We start from the raw sequence: 26,760 nt of genomic DNA on the forward strand, positions 1-26,760 counted from the left end.
AGCAGGAGAGGAGGGGAGGGGAGCTCCCCGGCTGGGTTCTAGGCGTTTTCTGATTCACTGCTAAAGCCAGTTTCTTGGGAGATGTTGCTTCCTGCTCTCGGATTCTATGAAATATCCCTATCTTTCCAATAAAGTCATTCTTTATTCTTATTTTTAAATTTAAGCTGGCTTGAGTGGGTTTCTGAAATCAAGGATATGAAGAAATTTTTTAAAAAATCAATTATTCTTGTGTTAGGAAGGTAGAATTATGGGTGTGTTTTTCCCCCAAATTTTCTTTACTACTGTTATTAAACTGTATTTTTTTTTTTTTTTTTTGAAGCACAGAGGAACTATTTAGGTCACCACTCTTTTTTTTCCACTGCCTGCTGCCCTGTAATATATAACCACGGAAATATTGTGAGGACAGGAGCAGAAGCAAAGAGCAAAAAGTATAATTTGCCCCTGAATAACAGTAACCCTATTCTTTTAGAATCCTCACATTTTTATTAACTAGAAATGCCTATTCACACAGAATAAGAGAATTGAAAGAGATAACTGTCCCCATCACTAAGCAGGTACAGTAAATCACACATATTGCAGGTGCCTAGAGCTTTATAATCCAGAGCGATTCATACATGTCACCCCAGTTGCTATATAATTTACAAGTTAGAACAATTCCAAAATTGGTACTAAATATACCAAACACATCAGGCCATTTGCAATGAAAATGGGAATGAGATGTCCTATCATGGCTCAAACTGTTAGTTGGTAAAAGATCTTACAGTCCTGATATTTCTGGAAATGAACTAACAGCAGCTAGAAAATACCCTTCCATGTTTTCTCTCTTTCCATATATATTTTTTCTTTCTCAGGCATTCTGTGCAGGAGCTTTTATTCAGGAGTAGCTGCTGTTCCTGCAAAAGCCTGATGAGCTTCTCAGTTTTCCTGGGACCTGAGGTTGCCATGGACACGGAAGGCTGCGGAGGCTGGCGGCTGTGCCATTCCCCACCCCTGACGAGCCAGCTGGCTCCGGCAAGTGTGTTCACTATTTTTGACAAGATCAAAGGAATGAAACAGATCCCTGCTCCTAAGTTCTGCTCTCTACCCTCTGTAGGCGCTCGAGGTCCTGCTGTGAAAAGCAAGGCTGATCTTGAGGCAGCCTGGCACATGCTGGAGGGTAGGCATTTTAGGAACTGGGATATCAGGAGCAGAAGAATATCAATATGACGCATGTCTCATGGCAACAAAATTGGAGTTAAACCAGGGAAGATTCACGGGTACACTTGCTCTTATTCTCCAGATGGCGTAACTCCTCCCTAAAAATCAAAAATATTCTGTTCTCTTCTCAGGCCACAGAAACCATTTGGTCTGATCCTCTTAACTGACTGAAGGGGCCACTTAGGATGAGAGGCAAAGTGGCTTTTTAAAGACCCTGGCCTCCTTACTCTCACTGTCTTTCCCATCACCCTACATGCTAGTTGGACCACAGACTCTGGCTTTGGGCAGAATTATGGAAATAGTGAGGTTTGCCTCTCTCCCTGCAAACTGATGGCTCCACATTGAGGACCTTAATACCGATCCCCGCCCAGGTCCCTCTATGGTGGCAGCCCACTGATCCCGCCAAGGGCTTATTCCTCCCATCCGGGGTTTATTCCTCTTTATATCCCTACATCTGACACAGGGCCTACAACACGTTTGAAGAATGAAAAAAAAAATAACCTTCCCCAAATGTAAATGCAACTGCAATGTCCCATCTCATCGCCATTTAGGATAGCTACTATCAAAAACAAAACAAAACAGAAAATAACAGGTGTTGGTGAGGATGCAGAGAAGTTGAAACCCTTGTGCACTGTTGGTGGGAATGTAAAATGGTGCAGCCTGCTGTGGAAGACAGTATGGTGGTTCCTCAAAATATTAAAAGTGGAATTATCATTTTTTCCAGAAATTTCACTTCTGGGCATATACTCAAAAGAACTGTACACCCTGTTCATAGCAGCATTATTCACAATAGCCAAAAGTTGTAGGCAACCCATGTAACCACTGATGGATGAATGGATAAACAAAATGTGGTATATACACACAATGGAATCTTATTCAGCCTTAAAAAGGAAAGTAATTCTGACACATGTTACAACATGGATGAACCTTCAGGACATTATGTGAAATGAAATAAGCCAGTTACAATAAGACAGATACTGTATGATTCCACTTATATAAAGTACCTAGAATGGTCAAATTCATAGAGACATGAAGTGGAATGGTGCTTGTCGGGGACTGGGGGATGGAGAAGGGGGGATTACTATTTAATGGGTATAGGGTTTCAATTTGATAAGATGAAAAGAGTTCTAGAGATGGATGGGGATGGTGGCTGCACGATAATGTGGATGTATTTAATGCCACTGAACTCTATACTCAAAATGGTTAAGATAGTAAATTTTATGCTAGGTGTATTTTACCACAATTAAAAATAATTTTAAAGAAATCTTCTCAATCAAAACATATTCTTCCTATGCCCCAATTTCTCTTGGTCCTTCACTCCATAAAACGTAAATAATAATTGGTTTTAACCCCCTAATGGTCATCGTAGTGGTGGGATTCACATATTGTGTCAGGTGCTGTGTGTGTGTGTGTGTGTTGGGTTCTAAATAAAACTCACCACACTCTATTCTACATATGCATAAAGATGACCCTCACTGTTCTAAAGCTTTCTCACAAAGGGGCATATCTAGGGATGTTAGCCAGAGAACAAATAGGGTGAAATCCTTGTTTTTTAAAAAAAACGATAAAAACGATAAAGCATAGAATATCAAAGAAGGTGGGTGAGAAGCAGCTGCTTCCATTCACCCCCTGGACCTCACTGGTTCCTAGATGTCTCCCAGGTCAGCGTCCTGCTTGATCATACATGCCAGCCTAAGCCCTCGGCACTGTATCCGGATGGTCCTGACGTGAAAGTGAGAGGAACTTATCTGATCTCCCTTTGCCCTTCTTGGGACTTGCACCTCTCACAATAAATGACATGCATGCCTTCTTCCCATCTATTGCACTGTGTAAAACGCCTGCGGGTTGTAACGTTTAAGTCCAAATTCTGGTGCAGCAAGTACAGCTACAAGTAAATTCCTGCCTGGCAGAAGGATCAGTCTACGGCCACTACTTCAAGAAACACGTGAAACAAAATATTCTGGCATCTCTGAAATAACCCCTTTTTGGTCAAGGCCCTCATCATCTCTTTCTCCTGGTTTATTTCAGTTGCTTTCCAACTCCAGCCTCACTCACCCTCCGCAGGATGGCAGGGAATGTCTCACTCTAATCCCTCAGAGTTACCTAACGCCTACAGGATAAAGCTCGGGGTTAAACTTCCTAGCGTGAGGTAACAGTTCCTTTATTTGCGGTCTTGGCCTCTCCGCATTCCCTGCCCTTCCCGCTCTCAGCCACTCAGCATTACTGTTTCTTAATCCCCCGTTCTTCTTCCCACCTGCACATAGTGGCACACCCTGATCCTTCAGAGCCTGGAATGCTCGTCTCAGATGTCACCATCTGGTGAACTTCTACTCAGCTTTCAAGATCCATCTCAAAGGTCACTCCTTCTATGAAGGCTCCATGGATTGCCCTGGGAGCTCTTTCCTCAGAGACACCACTTAACTACCACAATAGACTAAAACTTCTCTGAAAGCTGGGACCCTGCCTGTTCCAAAGCAAATCTGCCCCGGACTCCAACATCAGCCAAGTCCCCGGGATGGGTTTTAAAAGTGACCCACCCTAGAGCATGGATGCTGCACCCTGGGTACTTAATGCTGGCTTGGCCCACTCTGAGCCCCTGCTCACCACTTCCCCTGTGACCCACCATTTCTTACTCCCTTGCTTTACCCAGTCTGTGCTCTTATATTGTTCAGCTACAAGCATGTCTCCCGCACTAAGTTATAAACTTTGTAGAGAGTAGGAACCACGTATCACTCCCTTCTGGATCCTCCACATTTTATGGCTTAAGACTGCACATGGCAAGAGCTAGATTTATTACATAAATAAACAGACAAATCCCCATGGCATCTGTGGGCATGACTTGGAGGAGGTAGGGGGTAGGTTGGGAGTTTTGAGAGAAACCAGAGAAACTCTAGGTGAGCTGAATGTAGCTTCCTACCTCCAGTGGAGGATGAAAATTACTTGAAACCTCTTGGGCAGTTCTCTGGGAGATGGAGAATTGGTAGGAAAAGGGAACGCAGTAAGGAGGAGATACAAGGCAAGGACACAGCATGCCATACTCAGAGGTGAAGTGGTGGCTTGCTATGGTAATAGAAGGTAGCATATATCTTCAGCAGTCTTAAAACTGAATGGCTTGAGTTAATAATAATTATAGGGACTTCCCTGGTGGCGCAGTGGTTAAGAATCTGCCTGCCAGTGCAGGAGACACGGGTTTGAGCCTTAGTCCGGGAGGATCCCACGTGCCGCGGAGCAACTAAGCCCGTGTGCCACAACTACTGAGCCTGCGCTCTAGAGCCCACATGGCACAACTACTGAGCCCACGTGCTACAACTACGGAAGCCTGTGCACCTAGAGCCCGTGCTCTGCAACAAAGAGAAGCCACCACAATGAGAAGCCCATGCACCGCAATGAAGAGTAGCTCCCGCTCGCCGCAACTATAGAAAGCCCACGCGCAGCAACGAAGACCCAACGCAGCCAAAAATAAATAAAATAATTAAAATAATAATAATTATAGTAGTGGTAGTAATAATAGTAGTAGCAGTGGTAGTAATAAAAATAATATGGAAAAGTACTCAAAATGTTAACAGCAGCTACCTCTCGGTTCTAAAATTACAACCAGTTCTGTTGTGAGTTTCCCCTCTGTTTTTCTATAAAACTCAACTGCCATTTGCTCTGGAAACAGTATATGAATGGACATGATTTTTAAAAACTGAAATTATATTTTAAAAGCCACAATATACTTTACCTCTAGAGTCCCAGTCAATGTGTGTAATGTAACTAGAAGCACCTTTACAGATGCCAACCCTTTTGCTTGTAAGGACGTTGTAAATATCCACAAAGTTATCATGGGACGCCACAGCAAGGTATTTTCCTGTATCTATAAAGAAAAAATGAGTGGTTAACACCAAAACATTTTATGTGGGAATTTACTTCCAGGAACTTAGCATTTTTAAATGGGTTAAAGGTCAAGGAAATATTTTAAAAGGGTCCACTCTTGTAACTTTTTGTCCCAACACGTTTTAAAAAGTTTTTGCTGTCATCTTCACCTTTTGAAAATTTAATGTCAGAGATCATTTCTTTTCTGTGATGGAAGGAGACCATGTCTTCAACAGTGTCGGCATTTACAACCAGGAAACTCCCATCATTCAAGCCAACTGCTAAGGCTTTCCCATCAGGGGAGAAGGCACAGCATCTTCCACCTACAAAAGAATCCACAAAGAGCACTGTTGTGATCCGCGACTTTGCTACCAAAGCAAATGAAGAGATGGGGAAATGTGCATATGTTCATGGACATGTGACTGTGTCTTTAAATTAGCACTCCTGGTGAGAAGAACTAAAACTTCATAATTTAAAACATCTCTTCCCTCCAAACCCAAGGACAATGATCATAATATTAAGAATAAGTTTTCAATTTCTTTGAGGTTTATCCATTCATTTCTTCGTATCTGAATACCTGGAGTTTTCAAAAGACAAGTAGAGTGAAGGGGGAAAAGGAATAAAGGATTAATATAACCAGTATTTCTGCTCCCAAGATGTGATACTTAAGAATGGGAGTTCTGTAATAAAATTTCTGGAAACGAATTTTTTTCATATCATGCTTTACACACAGAACTTACTTTAGAGCACCTTGGTGTTCTACTTGGTGTTCTCTAATTCTCCGATCCGTGGATTATAATCCATAATTCTAGAGGTGGAAGATTTTGTTCCTGTCTCTTCTGTCATGAGAAGAACGGAATATGGACATTCTCTCCAAGGGTGTCTACAAAACTGGGCTGAGGGGGCTACATGATCAATGCTTTCTACTGCTTTGTAGGGTCACAGGGAGACATTTCCAAACAAAGAGTATGGACTCGGTGGGGGGTATATTTAATAAGAATCCTATTTAAGGATATGCCCCTCCCTGGCCCTGTTCTTCTTATTGTCAAGACTTTGGTGAGCACAGTCCTAGGATGGGACAGTCATGCAGCCTTGTGCTAAGGCATTCCGAAGTGAGCTTCCACACCCACCCCTCAGCCACTGTTCAGAGCAGGCTGAAAAGCCACGTTCACACCAATAACTTTAAATTGGCTCATTTGAAGTATAATATACCTTCCTTCCTTTCTTCATCCATTCACTTTGCAGTTATTTACCTACTACGAATCAGGCACGGTGCTAGTGCTGAAAGAACAGAAAGACCAGCCCTTGAGGAGGGACAGCAAGATTAGGTTAAGCATAAATATTTATTGTACGAATGATAAAAGGGACAGTAAAAGGGAGAGCTATTAATAATTACACCAGGACACCAGCTGTAAACTGGGTTGAATGGCCATCCTAACTCAGATGTGTTAGTTGTTCTTTTGAACTAATTTTTAACCTAGTGAATAAAGTCCATTGGCTGATATTCAAGTCACTCACAGCGAGGACTTGGTCTGTTATTTCCCCAGTACAAATTAGTGGCCAAATTATTCAGTCCTGTAGCGGGTAAGAGCATGGGCTTTGGAGTCAGACTTGGGTTTGAATCCTGGCTCCACTACTTACTAAGGCCCAGAAGTCCAGTGTGAAGACAGGCAATATGGTGGAGGAAGGCACCATCATGCAGCGGCCACAGGCGTGCTCTCTGAAGCCATGCTGCCTGAGTATGAATTCAGTTCCATCACTTACTAGCTGTGCAACTTTGGGCAAATGACTTAAGTTCTCTGTGCCGCAGCTTCCTCATTTGTAAGTGGAAATAATAAAGGCCTTACTCATTGGGTTCCCATGAAGACCAAAGGCAAAGTGCTAGCACGGTTACTGGCTCAGCAATATTAGCCACTGTCTTTACTGTCACTACTGTCTTGACACCTTTTTTCATCTTATCCCCCTAGAATACTCTCCCCATGTCTATTTATAAAAGTACCTAGCACAAATACTCTAGGGCCAGGCCCCGATCTCACCCTTTCCTGTCTTAACTTTCACAAATCCTTTGAGCCTCGGCTCTTAGGTTTCCTCCCTGATGGAGTTGTCTCTGGCAGTGGGCCTTACCCTGAGCCTCCATGATACCTTGTTTGTGCCAGAGATCTTTTGTCTGTCCTCACCCACTCTCCACCCTGCTCTGTGCCGGGAATTAGCCTGCCTGGACTCTATCAGTGGGCCTCTCACCCCCTGGCTTCTGATTCATTTGGTCAAGGGGCAGCAGGAGCAGACTGGAGGAAGGGTAACGGGGAAGGAAGGATAAAGCACGGGGAGGCTGCGGCATGCGCTCCCTTGGCTGCCTCCCTGTGAGGTCACTGCATGCCGGCTGAATCTCCGGGCTGACGATCACAGCCCCTGCCAGGCTGTCATCTCACACGGCTCTCACTTTCAAGGTTCCAGCAACTGCCCCTCCTCTTGTCCCTTCAGGCCCAGGGCTGGCAATGGTACCCGGCTGTTACTAGCTGCATCGTGCTGCACCAGCCCTGGTCATTTCCTATACCCTACCCACCCCTTTATAAATAGTCCCGTTCTGAGATGCTCCTCAAGTTACCCAATTTGAATGGACCAGCCGTTGCTGGGAATCTGTTCAAATCTTGTCCGTCTCTGACACTAGAGACGTGACTGTTCATCCTGGGATCCCCAGCGCCTGATATACAGAAGCTGCTCAATAAATGTTTGCTGAATTTGCACTTCTTGGTATACCTCTTAGTTCTAGTGCATACGGGTGTTCAATACATATTTATTCGCTTCTTGATATTAACTATTATTTTTAAACTGACTTTCATCTTTCAGTAATAAAAATCAGTTCTGGAGACTGTTAGGTATAAAAATAAGCAGCATTCTTTACAAGCTGATGAGTTTCAACTGACTCCCACAGTTCTAGATGAGAAGAGGAAGGACATATTGCCCCCAGGTGGCAAATGTCTGTGCAGTGCAAGGAAATAAAGAATAGAGCTGGGCACTGGTAGATCAGGCCAGCCTTCTGGAACGATTCTGCAGGTGATTAGCTATATGTGTAGCAACAAACACTAAATCCCCATCACCCAGCATATCTGGGGGCATTTAATAGGTGTGCTCGGTAAATATTAGCTGGATGAACAGATGAATGAATCCAATACTTTCGGATGTAAATACTTGTACAGATGTGTACGGGGACGTCACGTACCTTTTTTGAGTTTCCGTACTGCCAGCATACGGTGCTGGGAAGATAGTTCCCAGATCCGCAGTGTTTTATCGTCGCTCACTGTTGCGCAGACAGGCAGGCGAGGGTGAGCCGCCAGCCCCCATACTTCTCCTTCCATGTGCCCCTGTAGGGGAGGAAACGGGGCAACAAAAACCAGTTCATGCTTCTCGGCTAGCCCTTCCCGCAAGTATCCCAAACAGGTTCAAATATGAACAAACACAGTTTGAGTTTCCTGGAGCCAAAGTGATTGTACTGGATAAAGTTTTCGCTTGAACTTGAATCTAGAGCTGGGCCTGCGTGATGCTAAAGCATTCATTTGGAAAGCAAAGTAGGGACTCACATTGCTCCTAAGTTTTGTTAATATGATGCCGAACATCTTTCCATTTAGAAACATCCGAGTAAATAAGGAACTGCTCTCATTTTATCCTGTTGTTTGACATTGAATAAACACAGTATATATGCATCTTTTCATAAAACAGCTTGGTCACAATGACACAAACCACTTTCTTCCATAAAACCATATTCTAAAAAATGGAGGTACCACTTATCTCTGTCAGAGGAATTGGACAGCAATATTCTTGTTAATTAATTCTATTTCAGTTCTTTGAATGCACAGATTTGGCAGAGCAGATTAGAGAGAGCTAAATTTTCATTTCAAGTGTCCTGCGTATAGCTCAGGGTTAGCATTTATTCACAAATTGTTCTATCCAGGGAGCACAGAAAACCGAAAGGGGCTTGATAGGCATTGGACCAATTCCACATGCCGACGTCTTACCAAAAACACACTTAACTGGCTTAGAATAATAACTGAGATGAAACAGTGTTTAACGAATGAACAATCAGGGAGAAAATGAATCTGATTTTTCTAACTCATCACTCAGTAAAGCAGTGTAAAGAACAGATTAGATACGGAACAATAAAACAGACCAGATTGTTTACTGAATTTCTGCTTTTAGTGGCTAATTATAAAAAGGCTTTGCTTAGTAAAGCAAGAAGGAAGACCATACACAGGCATCTGAAAGGTGTTTGTAGTTGGAACGCTTTGGGGAACAGGTGGCTCTCCAAAGAGAAACTGGAAGATTCCGGTTTAACTGGGAAGCTGTTTGAGTAAAACAGTAATTTGGCAGAAGATACAAAGTTCCCAATACAGCTGACATTCAAATATCTGAGAAGGGCGTAGATATTCGTTTTGAATTTATTAGATTTGGAGCACCCAACATCCCCAGTTTTCTAGTTTTCTTCCCTTTAGAAGCCTCCCACCCCCAAGGCCACGGTCAGAGGATGGGTCAGGTGTGAGCCCTCCCTTGTTCTCCACCAGACTGGATCTGCTTGGGGCTCTTTTACAGACTGAGTCCTTTTGCACACAGAGGACAGGGCTGTGGGGCTCTGAGACCCTTTCAAACCACTGCATCATATATTGATTTAAAATGGTATTTCTTTAATCTAATATGATTATGTACTTTAATTCCTGGATCCTATAGGAACGGACAGTGAGTGAGGCAGGCTGGAAGTCTCTTGAGTGGCACAAGGAAACGAGCTTGGGACCTTACTTTCCTCCTGACCACCCTAAAGCTAATAATAACCAGCTGCATAATTGACAGTTGATTATATTCAAAGTGTATACAATGGGGATTTTCAGAACTCACCTCCTGTCTCTTCTCTCCTCCCCCCAGCCTATTCTCTTAAAAAAAAAAAAAAAAAAAAAAAAAGCAATCTATTCCAAGTAACATTGAATTGCCGTGCTACAGAAACTGGAAAAATGGTTCTGAAATCTCCATACAGCAGGATAGTTGAGGGGCTTAACCACGCTGCCTCTACTATTCCTAAACCTTCCCTCGGCGTCCACCTCTCAGGACAGGACTGTCAGCCCCTAGAGTAAGCCCTATTCCACCGCACAGAGCACAGGGCTGGTCTTGGCAGGAGCCCAACGAGCACTGATTGAACTGAACTACTGAGTTCTACCTAGGAGGAGAGGGCAAATGATTGATAGACTGGCAGAGGAAAGAGAGATGCTGAGATAAAGGAAAAGAATGGCACACGTGTAAGGAGAGAAGATGGTCCTCCCAGCTCCACCGCCTGCCTGCCTAGTGCTTAGGGGGCCATGCCTTCTGCACTGTTTTCATGCAGTCTCCATGCTGAGGCGTGTGGAGAACAGTCTGGTGGAGTGACAAAGAAAAGGCTCTGGTACCCGACAGAGTTTGGTGTGAATCCCAGCCCTGCAGTTCTTAGCATTTGGCTGTGGGCAGTTTACTGGGTTTTGAGCCCCTCATCTATAAAACAATTACAACTAAGCAAAGCTGTCATGGAGATGAGAGAGGAATTTTGTACAACAGTATTGCCTGACACATAGTAGGTGCTCAATAAATGGCACCTGTGGTTATTTGCATTATTAGAACAACAGAAACAAATATAGTAAAGAATAGAGTTGTAGAGAATGAAAAAGTGAAAAGCCTTTATTGTCAAGTTTAAAACATATTTAAACAAAATTAGCTCAGCTATTATTTACTTTTTAAAATTTAAAAATGTAGAGTTAAAATCTTACGGTGCTATTTAAATCATATTGTAGTATAAATCTTACAACATACTTAGCAATATAGCATGTGGCAAACAGTTTAAAGTCTCAAAAATCTGAGGATTAAAAAGAAAGAAACACTGAACTTTCAATAAAATTAAATAAAAAGTCATGGTCAGAAAGAAAAAGAAATTAGCTTGGAAGGAAAACGAAGGCAAGTGCAGCTGCAGAATAAGGAAATCGCCCCTCAAGGACGCATCTCAGCACAGTTCTCAATCTGGGCTGCCTGTAGCAATCAGCTACAGAGCTTCTGAGGTTTGCTTCTAACACAGAACTTTTTTTAAAACACAGATTCTTATTCAAGATATCCAGGGTGGGACCTGAGCACATGCACTTTAAAAACCTGATCCGTGATGTGTGTGCAGACCTGCTCTCAGGTGTAGCAAATCAGAGGGCCCCTTTCAGTGGGATTTTGGGGGCTAGTCCTAATACAGCAAGGCTGCAGGCATGCATCAGGTCAGGGAAGGAGGCCTAGCTCCTCAGACCCACAGAAGTCCTAAAGCTTAGATAACCAGTGCATATTCTTTCCACTCCACCTTCTGAACCCACACCCTCATCCCTGCCCGTGCCTCTTCCATCTGTAACTATGGCCTATCCATCACCAAATTGGACAGGACTACCTCCTCACCTCCACAGACTCCCACCCCCTCAGGTGACGTGTGATCACTTCTTCGATCTTAGAGGATTCTGCTGATGTTTATTTTAATCTGATTTTACCTGCATAACATTTTGAGGGGAGAGGAAGTGTAAAGACTATGTTATATGTTTATGTGAATCAAGGCTGAGACTAGAATGATGCACAAAATCTAAGGAGACACATATATTTGGTGTATACAGAGCAAATAATTTTTATTAGTTTGACAGATTTTGACAGATCAAGAGGAAATATACCCAAGAAGCCCCACCCACACCTGGACCTGATTTAGACAATGAGATTATGGACTTTGAACAGATACTATGATGGGATAAGGCTCTTGGGGACCTTGGGAAGGGGGACGTATTTTGCATGTGGTAGGGACATGATAGTTGGTGGCCAGAGGGCAGACTGTGCTGGACAGGTGACCCTCATGATGCTCCTGGTTTTCACACTCTTGTGTAACCACCTCCCTTTGAGTGTGGTATAGCCTGTGGCTTGTTACCAACCAATAAAATATGGCAAAGGGGATGGATGTTCATGATTACACATATGTGATGATATGATTATGTTATTTAAAGTTACTTAAAGACACAGTAGTACCCGTTTTTCCTCTTTCCCTTGCTCTCTCTGAGGAAGCAAGCAGCCATGTTGGGGAACCCCATGTGACGAGGAACTATAGGCAGCCTCTGAGAGCTGAGGGTGGCCTCTGGCAAATAGCCAGCAAGAAACGGAAGCCCTCAGTCCTGCATCCCCAACGAACTGAACTCTGCCAACAACTCGAGTGACCTTGGAGCAGATCCTTCCACAGTTAAGCCTCAGATGAGACCACAGCCCTGGCCCTCATTGCAGCCTTACAAAACCTTAAACAGAGGACCCAGTTAAACTGTGTTCAGACTCCTGACCTACAGAAACCATAAGATAAGGAATGTTTTTGTTTTAAGCTGCTAAGTTTGTGACAATTTGTTATACAGCAATAGATGACTAATACAGCATTTGCCAGACCCTGAAAGTGAGTGTCTCCTTAAATTTTGCACCCTAAGTGACCCCCATTGCCTCACCCTGGTTCCAGCTCTGGTGTGAATTGTGGTTTAGGATGTGTGCAAACACAGTACCTGAATGAGCAGTGTCATTGGGCCGTTCTTATCAATTTCCAGGATCTCTCCATTTTTCGTTCCCACCAGGATATGTCCATGTCCCAAAGTGATGGCACGAACTGAAGGGTTATCTTCCAAAAGCAAGCCTGAGGAGGAAAAATTGCATTTAATACTGCAAATGTTGTATTTAATATAATAAAAAATAAAACGATTGTAATGATTATATAAATTCTGTTTTTATAGTTCCAAAGTACTAGGTACTAGGCAATTATCCTTGATATTTCTACCAGGAGCCAAGGGCTCTGAATGTGGAAGAAAAAAAGACAGTTGATTTGGTAATGGTTTTCCAAGAACTTAGTACTATCTTTTCCATCTCTATGAACAGAAAGATTTCTACTGCATACTCAGGAGTGGCACCTTTTGAGCTGGTTGACAATGCTGCTCTTTTAATGGCATAAGTCTTCAAGCATCTTTCAAACATATCATCCCAGAGTTCCACAATTCCATCCTTTCCACCTGTTACAAAACCCTGTGAAGGCACACATCAGAAGAATTATATACACATCAAAATGACAAGGTACCCACCCAGCCTCAAAAGGATTTCCCCTTGGGTAAAGAAGCTTTGTTTGTGTTTTCTTCCTAAGTATAGGAGGCTGAAAAATCTGAATGAAAACATAATATTAATATAATATTTTCTGGAAGCATCTCTCCCCTATTTCTCTAGCAGGATTAAACACTTTCTCATTGTGTGTCCATTTCACTTTCTTCAGACCATTGGTTGGAATTTGGCACCCTGAATCATGGACGGTCATTTCTGTGCCCAGTCCCCTGACTGGAATGTGGATTCTTACAGAACAGGACCAACCTCAAAGCCTGGCAGAGTTTCTGGAATCTCATATACTCCTGCTGAATGAATTGGAATTAACATCACAATTAAAAATGACTGTTAAATATTTTAAAATATTTACTTCCAGGAAAAACATCATTATTTATTACTAAGAGTAACTTAGGTATTTCATATAACAAAACTATCCTGCTATTTTGTTCAATACACAACAATTTCCACAATAATTAAAATCCAGATTAATTTTTACAAAACCTGGAAAGGAAAAAGCTTAACATATTGGGTATTTTTTGCTAGATGATGATTTTTACTCTTGTTCTAAGCTTATGATTTCTTGGCTTTATTAGTTTTCCTTTTTGGCAACTTATATATACAAACTGTTCTTTAAAAAGTTGTTTTGTTTTTTTTTTTAAAGAAAAATACTGAGTAATTCATTCTGTTTTCTCAGAAACTTCTAATGTACTTCATTTCAATGAAGTTTACAAGGAATTAATATTGTGGAAGTTTATTACATTAAATATCCTTATTTATCCTTATTATAGATTGTGAACCTGGGGACATTCACTCTCCAAATTAAATTTAAATGCAGTATATTATAATGTGATATCCCTGCCGTTTCCCATGATTTTTCAGCTTAAGTTACCAAGCAATAAAAGAGTTTAAACAAGTTATATCACATCAACTTCTGAGTCTACAAAAAACTTTGCATTCTGCTTTAATCTTTTCTAAAACTTGAAGTTTAATCAAAAACAAATTTGCTAGTGAAAAACATCTTAACCACTAAAACAACCATTGTAGTTGCACATCTAACAAGAACCTACTTCCATAGCGGGATCAGCATACTTACCTGGGAACAGGTAAATGCAAAATGAGGCTTGGCTCAATAAGGTGTATTAGGTGGCTTAGACTGTTTAGAGGTCAGAGAGCACACATAAACTGGTACCATCAGCAAACTAGCAGTGAACAAAAAATTGATATTTTCTGGCAAATTGATCGAAGAAAGTGTTTTAAGGGCACTGAAGGTAAGTGTGATCTATTTATTTTTATTTTTTTTGCCATGCCTCGAGGCATGCAGGATCTTAGTTCCCCAACCAGGGATCGAACCGTGCCCCCTGCAGTGGAAGCACCGAGTCCTAACCGCTGGACTACTGGGGAATTCCCAAGTGTGATCTTTATTTAAAACAACAACACTGCAAGGCAGGGGACAGATCAGGACAAAGATGAGCTTGAGTAGAAATACAGCTGGTGTGATGGTTAATTTTATGTGTCAACTAACTGGCCACAGGGTGCCCAGATTAAATATGATTCCTGTGTGTGTCTGTGAGGGTGTTTCTCGATAAGGTCAGTATTTGAATCGCTGGATTCAGTAAACTGCCTTCCCCAATGTAGACGGACATCATCAAATTCATTGAGAGCTTGAATAGAACAAAAGGTAGAGGAAGGACAAAATCACCCTCCTTTTTCCTGTCTCACTGATTGAGCTGGGACCTCTTATCTTTTCCCACCCTCAGACTGGGATTTACACCATTGGCTCCCCTGATTCTCAGGTCTTTGGACTTGAAGTGAATTACACCATCGGTTTTTCTGGGTCTCCAGCTTGCAGATGGCTTAAGTGGGACTTCTCAGCCTCCATAATTCCATGAGACAACTCCTTATAATAAATCTCCTTTTTGTATATGTATATGTATGTGTATATCTCTGTCTATATCTACATCCTACTGGTTCGGTTTCTCTAGAGGACCCTGACTAACACAGCCAGTGAAAAGACTTCGCTCTGACACGCTTGTTAAAACTGAGCCTGTCTACACAGGAACAAGCTCGTTATCAACATAACTTCAGGTCATACTGATGGGAGGGACAATAATCCAAACACCAGGCACTTCCAGGTCTCTGCTCATTGTGCCACCGAGGTGGAAGACTATGTTGAAATATTTCTCAGGACTCTCTTGCTACTGCGTGTCTGCATTTATCCCAACACTTCTTAAGGAGTTCTTAGGAGTGACAGCCAGGAAGAAAAAGTGCAAAAACAGAAGAGAGAAGTTGCACATAAAGAAATAATTATAAACAAAAGAGAAATTTAAAGACCATTTGTGCTCCTCTCCATTCATGACAACTACTTCCTAATTCAAAGGGTACTGTTTTTACACACAGGCATCCTGTTGGTGTGGACCTTCCTAAGCCTAACTTAAACTTTTAGAAAGCTAATGAGGAAAATAGACTATACCTTATCCAATGCATACATAGCAAACACGGGCCCGTCATGAGCTTTCACTGTCTTTAGTAGGAGAACATCCTTCCAAATAAAAATATCTCCAGTAGCTGCTCCTGAGAACACCAGATCTTCCATTTGTCCATAAGAAACGCACATCATTGTTTCTAACTTTCCAACACTTCCAAAAATTCCTCTTTTAGAGGTGAAGCCCCCACCTGGAGTAGACCAAGAGTATTTATTACTTTTTGAAAAATTGACACCTTCTATGGACATTTAGAATGACTATCTTCAGTGAAAAACCCAGTGTGTCTACATTATGTGTCTACATAAAGATGTATTAAAATGGCAGAAAACATCATAACAAAAACATTATAAAAGGTTTTCTCCTTCACGCATTAATTCAGCGCTTGTTGAATCCCTACTTTGTGGCGGGCACAGTGGTTGACACTGGGGTATAACGGGGAAGAGTTCCTGCCTTCAAGGAACTTAAGGTCTGGTCGGGGAGAGAACGTGATATACATCTCTAACCAAGGTTCAGCGCAAGTTCTGTGCCAGCCAGAGGAAGGGGTGACTGAGTGCCCTGGAGAGCCAGGCAAGTCTTCCTGAATGCTGACCAAAGCGAGTGAAAACAGCAGTGGCTGTAATGTAAAATGTAAACATGTTTTATGTATGTTTTGCCTCAATTTTCATCACAGTGACTTTGGGGTGAGAAAAATGAATCACTGTGTAGGAGAAGTACATCAGATTTGTTCCTTAAATGTTCACATTTCCCTGTACTTTCTTATTAGCACTGAGAAACCCAGACTCATTCCAGACAATTATAGGCAGGCTGGCTCTCCAGACATGGTGGGTGCCATGACCCTTTCTTCAAAAGCAGAAGGCATTGGAACAGTAGCTTATTTATGTTTTGCCCAGTAAAAGATTGGGCTTGGTACCAAAGTTGATACTAAGAATTCAGAAACAGTCCCAATGAAAGGTCTGACCTATTAGTGAGAAAAACAAGATATCCTTCCATGTTTCGTCCTGCTTATTTACTCGTCCTTATTATCAGCATTATAAACCACAAGTATTTATTTTGACCACTTACTGTGTGTACTGTGTGTCATATTTAATTCATGTGCTAAATGCAGTTATAAACTAATAAAAGAACCCTCAAAATATTGAAAATTGTATTCACCCAACTAAAGTGATTATTTCCTCCTCAGTAGTCCAACATAATCACTGCTTTCAGGACTGATGACTGAATATAAAAATAATTATTTTCACAGCAGAACATTTCCCAAAGCTTTCTAGATATTGATGAATATACACGGCATCATATAGAGTGTTCTAAGCTTCACAGCTCAAACATTATTTGGGAGCAAACGTCTTTTAGGCATACTTTAATTTTAGATTGCAGAGATACGCTAGGTAGTGGTGTTGGTTGTTTTTTTTTTTCCCAGCTGGAGTAAAACTTTCAACCACATAAAGGATAAACCCTAACAATAGTACCTGCTTGTTGCCAGAATTTGATGTGCTTGATCCCAACCGTAACCAGTCTGTCAACATGGTGTGGGTTACACTTTACCACAAATATCTTATCTTTATGTCCTCTGTAAGAGACAAATAGGGGAAAAATTCCAGTTTCATGACAGCACTGCTAGAGAGTTTTATTAAAAGCATGCATTTAGTCTAACTTTCACTAAGCACATCTAATAGGACAAGTAAATTAGAAGACGATTTAAAATACACATGGGGTCTACACTAAAATAATGAGTTTTGGTTTTTCTTCGCATGTTTGAGCCCTTTCTTCTTACCCTACCATTGCTACCAAAATCTACTTAATTATGCTTTAAACAAATGAATGAAATATTTTAAATGGATCAGAATGTCTCCATAAGATAAAATTAATGCCACAACTATAGAATTGTAATTCTTGGGATACAGAGGTCTTGTATAAGAGGAGGGAGAAGATACTGTAAAAGTATTAATGAGAAGCTTCAAATGTAATATTCTTGCTGGGGAAGGCATAACTTTGGGTTAAACAGTTTCAGCTAGAAATGTATTCACAAGAAGCCAAAGCCCCTGGCTCACATCCATGGAGAGAGAAAGGCTGTCGTCTATCGATTTAAGGCACTCAAGGATGCTGTGCATTCAGAAATGTAAGTTTATAACCCAAGAGGCAGAAGGACAAATATAAAAGTGAGGACTGACTGTAGGCTGGAGCTGTAGACCAGCATTCTACAGTGCCAGGGAAATTTCTGGTTTAGAGTATAAAGTAATCACATTAGAATCTAAGGATTTACTGGTCTTAATGGACTATTTGATGGTCTTCTCTCGTATACTAGGACCTAACTTTCATTATGTAAAAGAAAAGCAATTAACATAAAGAACATGACTGACTAGTCTCTCTTATGAATACAGATACAAAAATCTTAAATAAAATACTAGCAAGGAGAATCCAACAACATATTTAAAAAACAGTACATTATGACCAAATGCAAGGGTGGTTAATTATTAAGGAATCAAATAATACATCATATTAATACATGAGAAAAATTATGTTATTTTCACAGATGCCAAAAGGGCATTTCACAAAAAAAATCTAACAGTCACTTGTGATTAAAAAAGTACTCAACTAACACTCAATAAAGTAGGGATTAATGGATGTTTTAGAGTTATTTCTTAGACTTTTATATTTCCCTGCAGTTCTTGACTCTCATTGAGAAACACAAATTCATTCAAGACCAATTATACACAGACTGGCTCTTCAGATGCTGTGTGCCATTATCCTTTTTTTAAAAACAGAATGTGCTGGAACAGTACCTTATTCATGGTGTGTTTGTGTGTGTGTGTGTGTGAACTCGAAAGTCAGATTCTTACTTAATGTTATTCCCAATAAAGTCAGGAACAAGACTATCACCACTACCATTTAACATTGTACTGAACATATTACCTAATGCAATTAGACAAGGTCTAAAAAAATTAAAGGCACAGGAGCTGGAATGGAAGAGGTAAAACGATTTCTTTTTGCAAATGATAATAATTATATGTCTAAAAAATTCAAAAGAAAATAACATAAAAATAACTACAAATAAGATAATTTAGGAAAGTTGCAGTATATAAAATTAAATACAGAATCAATAACCTTAATATATATAATATCCAGTTGAAAAATATACTGGAAGAAAGGACTCTATTTATAAACAATAAAAATATCAAGGCATAAATTTAACAAGAACTGTGCACTATATGCAAATGAGTACAACAACCACAAAACACCCCATATTTGTAAGATAGAAAAGTAGACTTAAAAAAATGGAAACACATTCCATGTTCTTGGGTTTGAAAACTCAATCATAAAGATGTTAATTCTCCTAGCTTTGCTTATAAATTCAACTTGATTCCAATAAAAAAGAGCATTTAGTGTCTGTTCTTTAATTTGGAGTTAGACACCTTGATTTTAAAGTTCTTATGGAAGAATAAAACAGCAGTAATGGCCAGGAAAAGTCTGAAAAAGAAAAGCAAAGTGGGAAGAGTAGCTCTCCTAGATATTAAAACAATTTATAAAGCCTTCGTGATTAAAACAGTGTGGTATTGGTGCACAAAGTGACTGACAAACCAATGGCAAAATAGAAAATCTAGAAAGAGATCCAATATTTAAATGTAGTAGGTAATAAAGACAGGTCTCAAATCAATGGGGGAAAAATTAATACTTAAAATAAATCGTGTATGTTACCAAATGCTGGCAAGGATGTGGAGCAACCGGAATTCTCATTCATTGCTGGTGGGAATGCAAGATAGTACAGCTACTTTGGAAGACATTATGGCAGTTTCTAACAAAACTAAACATGTTCTTACCATAAGATCCAGCAATCATGTTCCTTGGTATTTATCCAAAGGAGTTGAAAACTTACATCCACACAAAAACCTGCACATAGATGCTTACAGCAGCTTTAATCATAACTGCCAAAACTTGGAAGCAACCAAGATGTTCTTCAGTAGGTGAATGGATTAAAAAAACTAGTACATCCAGACAACGGAGTATTATTCAGTGCTAAAAAGAAATGAGCTATCAAGCCATGAAGAGACATGGAGGAACTTTAAATGGATATTACTAAGTGAAGGAAGACAATCTGAAAAGGCTACATGCTGTATAATTCCAACTAAATGACATTCTGGAAAAGGCAGAACTATGGAGACAGTAAAAAGATTAGTGGTTTCCAGGACAGAGGGGAGGAAGGGACAAACAGCCAGAACACAAAGGGTTTTTAGGGCAGTGAATAGTGAAACTATTCTGCATGAAACTATAATGGTGGATACATGTCATTATACACTTGTCAAAACGCATTGAATGTGCAACACTAAGAATGAACCCTAATGTAAACTGTGGACTTTGGGTGATAATGATGTGTCAATGTAGCTTCATCTATTATAACAAATATACCACTCTGGTGCCAGGTGGGGATTTGAAGGTGGCTGGGAGAGTGGGTATACAGAAACTCTGTATTTTCTGCTCAATTTTGCTGTGAACTTAAACCTGTTCTAAAAAATAGTCTATATAAAAGGGAAAAGGAAAATGGTGTTTGGAACACCTTGATAGCCATATAGAGAAAGGAAAAAATTGAATCTGTTCCTCATACGAGATACTGGGATAAATTCCAAATGGTTTAGATATCTAAATGTAAAGATGAAGCCACAGCAGATTAGAAGAAATCACAAGTAATTTCCTTTTAACCAGAGGACAGGGAACACTTTCCTTAATCAGTCTCAAAATCTTGAAGTGGTAAAGACTGATAAATTTGACCACATAAAAATAAAAGCCTTTGCATAATGAAAAACATCATATCAAACTCAAAAGACAAATGACAGACTAGGGGAAATATCTGCAAGTTATAGACAACAAATATTATTAGCCCTTAATATTTAAAGGACTACTTCCTGTGTGAATTGTATTTCAGAGAAACCAAGTGGTTCATGAGAGAAAACTCTTATTTATAGAAGAATTCTAGCTAATACGAAGAATAAATAATAGAATTAGAAAATTATCATTTTCAATCCCTAATTAAATAATCAATTTAGCCCACAGTTGTAAATGGATGCTACAACCATTAGTTAATACATTGATGGGAAGCTTTCAATGGAAGGATGAGGCTGATAGTACCAGAACCCACAATGGAGCTGAGTATTACTAAGAGTAGGAGAACCAGACATTTGGGGCAGTGGCACACCATGGGGTGGACTGGAATTCCTGAGAAAGAGGAATTCCATCCCTGACATTGTTTAGAATTGCTGGCTCAGGAGAGTAATAAAAAGCAGATTGGCTTTTAGTTGATCTTCTTATGCTTTAAAAAATTCCTACAGATAATAGAAGCCCTATTGCTTGCACCTGTCAAGTACTACTCCCACTGCCCCCACCATCTGGTATGCCACTGATTATGTTTCTTCTGATAGAGTGAAACATGAAGTACATATCAGGTACTCTTGACTAAAAAATTGAACTTAGGAGAAAATATCTGCAAATCATATATCTGATAAGGGACTTATATTCGGAATAAATTTTTAGAAACCCTTATAACTCAATAATAAAAAGACAAATAACCCTGTTAAAAATGAGCAAAATACTGATATCTAAATAGACATTTCTACAAAGAAGTTATACAAATGGCCAGTAAACACATGAAAAGATGCTCAGTATCATTAGCCATTGGGGAAATGAAAATCAAAACCTTAATTAGATATCACTTCATATCTACAAGGATGGCTATAATGAAGTGACAGACAATAATAGGTGTTGGCAAGTATGTGGAGAAACTGGAATGTTCATTCCTTGCTGGTGGGAATGAAAAATAGCGCACCCACTTAGAAATGTATTTTGGCAGTGCCTCAAAATGTTAAATACTAAGTTACTATATGACCCAGCAATTCTACTCCTAGGTATATACCTAAGAGAAATTAAACATATGTTTACTTAAAACCTTGCACACAAATGTTCACAGCAGCATTATTCATAATAGCCAAAAGGAGGAAACAACCCAACTATCCATCAACTGATGAACACATAAATGAAGCGTGGTAGGATCCACACAATGAAAAGGAATGAAATACTGATCCTTGTTATGACATAGATGAACCTTCAAATATTGGGTTGGCCAAAATGTGCCTTCGGTTTTTAAGTAAAAATAAAAGACACATTCTTCATTTTCACCAAGAACTTTATTGAACAATGTATTCACCCTTTTGTTCCACTACCTTCTGCCATTTTTCAGGCAACTTCATAATTCCATCTTCCCAAAACTTTTTATCATTTTGAGCAAAGAACTGTTCCAGGTGTCTTTTACAGTCTTCCAGGGATTTGAAATTTTTTCCATTAAGAGAATTTTGTAAAGATCTAAGTAAATGGAAATCCGAAGGTGCAGTGTCTTGTGAATACGGCGGACAAATCAGAACTTCCCAGCCAAACTGTAACAGTTTTTGCCTGGTCATCAAAGAAACATGCAGTCTTGCGTTATCCTTTTTGGAAGATTATGCGTTTTTCTGTTGACTAATTCTGGATGCTTTTCGTCGAGTGCTGCTTTCAGTTGGTCTAATTGGGAGCAGTACTTGTTGGAATTAATTGTTTGCTTTTCCAGAAGGAGCTCATAGTAGAGGACTCCCTTCCAATCCCACCATATACACAACATCACCTTCTTTGGATGAAGACGGGCCTTTGGTGCGGTTGGTGGTGGTTCATTTCGCTTGCCCCACGATCTCTTCCATTCCACCTTATTGTACAGTATCCACTTTTCATCACCTGTCACAATTTGTTTTAAAAAACAGAACGTGTTCATTACGTTTAGGTAGAGACTCGCATGAGGAAATATGGTCAAGGAGGCTTTTTTCGCTTAACTTACGTGGAACCCAAACATCAAAGCAATTCACAAAACCAAGCTGGTGCAAATGGTTTTCAACACTTGATTTGGATATTTTGAGTATGTCAGCTATCTCCTGCGTGGTATAACGTTGATTGTTCTCAATTAATGTCTCGATTTGATCGCTATCGACTTCAACTGGTCTACCCAACCGTGGAGCAATGTCCAGTGAGAAATCTCCAGCACGAAACTTCGCAAACCACTTTTGACACATTTGATCAGTCACAGCACCTTCTCCATACACTGCACAAATCTTTTTTTGCATTTCGGTCCCGTTTTTACCTTTCTTGAAATAATAAAGCATAATGTGCCAAAAATGTTGTTTTCTTCCATCTTCAATATTAAAATGGCTACACAAAAATTCCCAATTTTGATAAGTCTTTTAAAATGCACGCTGATATGACAGCTGTCACATACAATCTAACAAAATTGCTTCGAATGAAGTTAAAGACAACTAAGTGCTACTAGAGCCATCTTACAGAAAAATCCGAACGAACATTTTGGCCCACCCAATATTATGCTACATGAAAGAAGCCAGTCACAAAGAACCTCACGTGATTCCATTTATACGAAATGTCCAGAATACAAAAATCCAGAGAGACTGAAAGTAGATTAGTGCTAATGAGTATGGGATTTCTTTTTGGGGTGGTGAAAGTGTTCTGAAATTAAATAGTGTTAATGATTGCACAACTCTGTAAATATGCTAAAAAACATCAAATTATGCACTTTATTCATTTATTTTTATTATATAAGTTTCAATTGTACAGCATTATAAGTTGACATCTGTATACACTACAAAGTGATTGAACTGTACACTTTAAAATGGGTGAATTGTATGGTATATGATTTATCAATAATACTAGTATTAAGGAAAAAAAAGCTGAATGTGAATCTAATCAAGCCTATGGATCTAACTACCATTTATAGGAAATACAGGGAAATGCTTGATATGCTTTCATGAAGACCCAGTCAAGTTTAGAATGTGACACATTCTATAGGTCAAATGACCCGGCTTCTCAAATGCATCCATGGCAAGAATAAGGTGGGAGGGGGACTGCTATAAAATAAAAGAGGCTTAAGGGAGATGACAATCAAACGTAATAAATGGGCCCTGTTTGGATGCAGATTTGAACAAACCAACTCTCATTTTTGAAACAGTCAGATATGTTTGATTTTAAATAGAGTAATAAATTAAAGAAAGAAATTACTGTTGCTTTAGTTAGTTGTGATAATGGAATGGTGGTTTTTAAAAATAAGTCTTTTCAGTTAGAAATGCCTAATGAAGTACATACTGGTCAAGTGACACAATGTCTTGAGTTTTCTTTAAAATTTTATAGCAAAAAAGAAAGTAAAAGTAAAAAATGAGGGGAGGGGGAAGAGCTTTGTATCATTTGTAGGATGTTGCAGCTGGGTGATGGGTATAAGGGAGTTCTTTATGATATTTCCTCCGCTTGTGTGTAACGTTTAAAATTTCCATAATAAAAAGTTAAAAGAAAAGTAAAGAAAGAACAGAGCATCTCCACAACTATTATGTAGGCCTTACAGTGAAAGGCAGGGAAAGGAGGAGAAACTGATTTTTGAACTTTCTTTGTTTCTTTGAAAGTCAAAAGTGAAGCTTGGACACCAGGGCCAAGATATATCACTGAAAGTATCAGGAACAATTAGGACAGTGAGAAAAAGGTTTAGATAAAAGAGAAGAGAAAATGTGCTTAACATAAAGAGGAGAAGTGAACCAGATAACCATAAGAAACATTAAACATCCAAAGATTTCTTGATTGGAGGAAAATCCCCACAGCTCCTAAATCAATAACATAAATTTTAGAGAGAAGACGCTAGAGAAAACTGAAATGAAAATTGAGAACAGATATCACAAATTACACCCCCTACATAGAAAAGAGCATTGTTTTGTTTGCTAGTGTCTATACAAGGTCAAACAATTAGATGGTTGGAAAAGTCTTTTTTGAGAGCACACTTTAGTTTTCACCTAATTTCTTGGTGTCATAAAAACACCAATGTTGTTTCTCTTGTAGCTAAAATTCTAAACTGACTAGTGATGGCACGTAAATGTTTAGTTAATGTCAACACCTAAATAAAGAACATTCTTTGAATACCTCTGTTATTTTTCCCTCTAGACGCTTATTAAATTTGTAGAGAAGTTGCCTACAACTGTGTGTGTGTGTGTAAGAAAAACAAAATGAAAAGAGTTTCAGGTCCTACCCTGATGGAATAAGAATGTAGGAGAGTCCATACTGCTGCCCTAATACAGGACGATTCCTATCACCTGAGTCATAGGTAATTCACCACATAGGGCTACATTTTAAACTCTATCAGCAAGTACAGGGGAAAAGGGAAGAAATGCTCCTCTTCTAGAAGCCAAAGGCAGCTGCACACGACGTGAGTTGGTTTCCCAATCTTCTATTCAAAACCCTCTCATTTGCATAGAGGCCCAGTCTCGGTGTATGTGATTTGGTTTTCTCCTTTTTTGTGAAGGTAGCCCACAAGTGGAAGACTGAATGAATGTTTGATTTATACCCCAGTTCTAAAAAAGATTTAAAATGGCTTACAATATAGAATAACATAGAATAAGCCAGGTTACATTGAGAAGAAGAAAGGAAAATGATACACTGGTGAGTGAAAAATAAAAAAAAAAGCAAGTTACAGAGCAGTATGCATAATACCCCACATATGAATAAAAATGGATAAAAATATTAGCAGCATATATACCAGAGAACATATGCTAAAATGTTAGCCATGGCTATGTCTGGGTAGTGGAATTATGAATCATTTTCATTTTCTTTTTGGTGATTTTCTGTGCTTTCTAACTTTTTAATAATCATGTATTATTTTGAAAACAGGAAAAATTAAAAAAGGAAAGTGAGAAAGATCTCAATTTGGTATGCAGGAGGCCTGATCATATTCACTAAATGTATGTAAGGGTAGGGACCTAAAATAGAACAAGCAGTGGAGCTAATACATACTCTGAAGGTCTATGTACCTGCTCCATGCGGGCCTATGTTTTGTCCCTAAGCTTTTTAGTAGCACAACTATTTCTCATTAACATTGAAGTAATCTTGTTATGCACCTTGATAACTGTACCTTTTGCTTAGTATCCCCACTGTTCAAACTTCTGAGATGAAGCTTGTCAATAATAATTAGCCATTGCCCCCCAGTCATGTTACTGGTGTGATGGAAATCTAAATAAAGGGACACAGAGGTGCCTGATTAATTATCTCATTGTTCTGCCCTGATTGATGCTGATATCAGGCTATTTCACTACTGCCCATAAGAGATTACTCTTGGTTATTACATAGGTTACTTGTATATTAGACTAAAATCTGAACAATCTTTAAAAGGAAAAAGAGACTAAAAAATTCATTTGTAATGGAGGGGACTGAAGTCATTCATGAAAATTAGCAAAGATCAAAAAAAACTGCAAAGAGATTGGATCAAGTCTCATCAAGATCTTGTAATAAGATCTTTATGGGCCAATTCCAAACTTCTCTAATTTCTCTGAGCTGATAAAAACATAGGTTCACTTAAACATGTTCCCAACTGAAGGGCGGCTTTTGAGTGCAGGGGGTCCACGTTAGCCTTGGGCCAGCAGCGGTGCTGCCGGTGATGCCATCACAGCCACTGACTGTGCCCCTCCCCCCATGGGGAAATCTCACATCCTGAGTGACGGGTGCTACTGCAGAACTTTACCTGCCAGAACCACACAACCTGCGGGAAGCAGGTTTGCTGTTAAGCCTTGCTAGTGGCGATGCAGGCCATGATTGAGACACAGAAGTGCAGAGTGAGGGGTGTCACTGAATCAGCCATCTTCTGAGAGGAAATTAGACCCTTGGAGGAGCTACACTGACTCCTGGAAGACAGTAAGGTCCCACTGGTAAAGTATTACTCCTTTTTCTTTGTCACTTCTTTCATGCCCCTGTTTTTAAAGTTTCTATCTACTTAAGCACCTTAATCTCAGGCCATAAATAGAATTTTAATTTGTTTGGTTACTTATTTACATGAATATTTATGATTGATAATATTGTGTAAATATTATTTATTATTTAAAAATCTAGTATTCATCCAAAGAACTTTAACAATCTCTGATACTCTTTGGATAGAGCAATGGTGAATGTTGCAATTGCAGAATTGGTCTCTGAAGACAACTCTGCAGGTGTCCTGTTAGGGGAATGTGACATACGGCTTGGGAACAATTCTAAAAATAAACTG

General features: G+C 39.7%; 1 protein-coding gene across 2 annotated transcripts in view; it reads right to left on the bottom strand.

Annotated features, from left to right (window-relative positions):
• EML6 (EMAP like 6) overlaps positions 1–26,760 on the bottom strand; it is a 311,591-nt gene that overhangs the window by 63,979 nt on the left and 220,852 nt on the right. For both annotated transcript variants that reach the window (XM_059942768.1, XM_059942770.1), the window contains exons 17-23: positions 17,141–17,241; positions 15,662–15,864; positions 13,011–13,122; positions 12,612–12,739; positions 8,273–8,414; positions 5,223–5,375; positions 4,922–5,053 (exon numbers count right to left, since the gene is read on the bottom strand). In XM_059942768.1, coding sequence (XP_059798751.1) covers positions 4,922–5,053; positions 5,223–5,375; positions 8,273–8,414; positions 12,612–12,739; positions 13,011–13,122; positions 15,662–15,864; positions 17,141–17,241 — 971 coding nt within the window. The remainder of the gene's footprint in view (positions 1–4,921; positions 5,054–5,222; positions 5,376–8,272; positions 8,415–12,611; positions 12,740–13,010; positions 13,123–15,661; positions 15,865–17,140; positions 17,242–26,760) is intronic.

Source organism: Balaenoptera ricei, chromosome 13 (genome assembly GCF_028023285.1).
Source record: "Balaenoptera ricei isolate mBalRic1 chromosome 13, mBalRic1.hap2, whole genome shotgun sequence".
Taxonomy (NCBI): domain Eukaryota; kingdom Metazoa; phylum Chordata; class Mammalia; order Artiodactyla; family Balaenopteridae; genus Balaenoptera; species Balaenoptera ricei.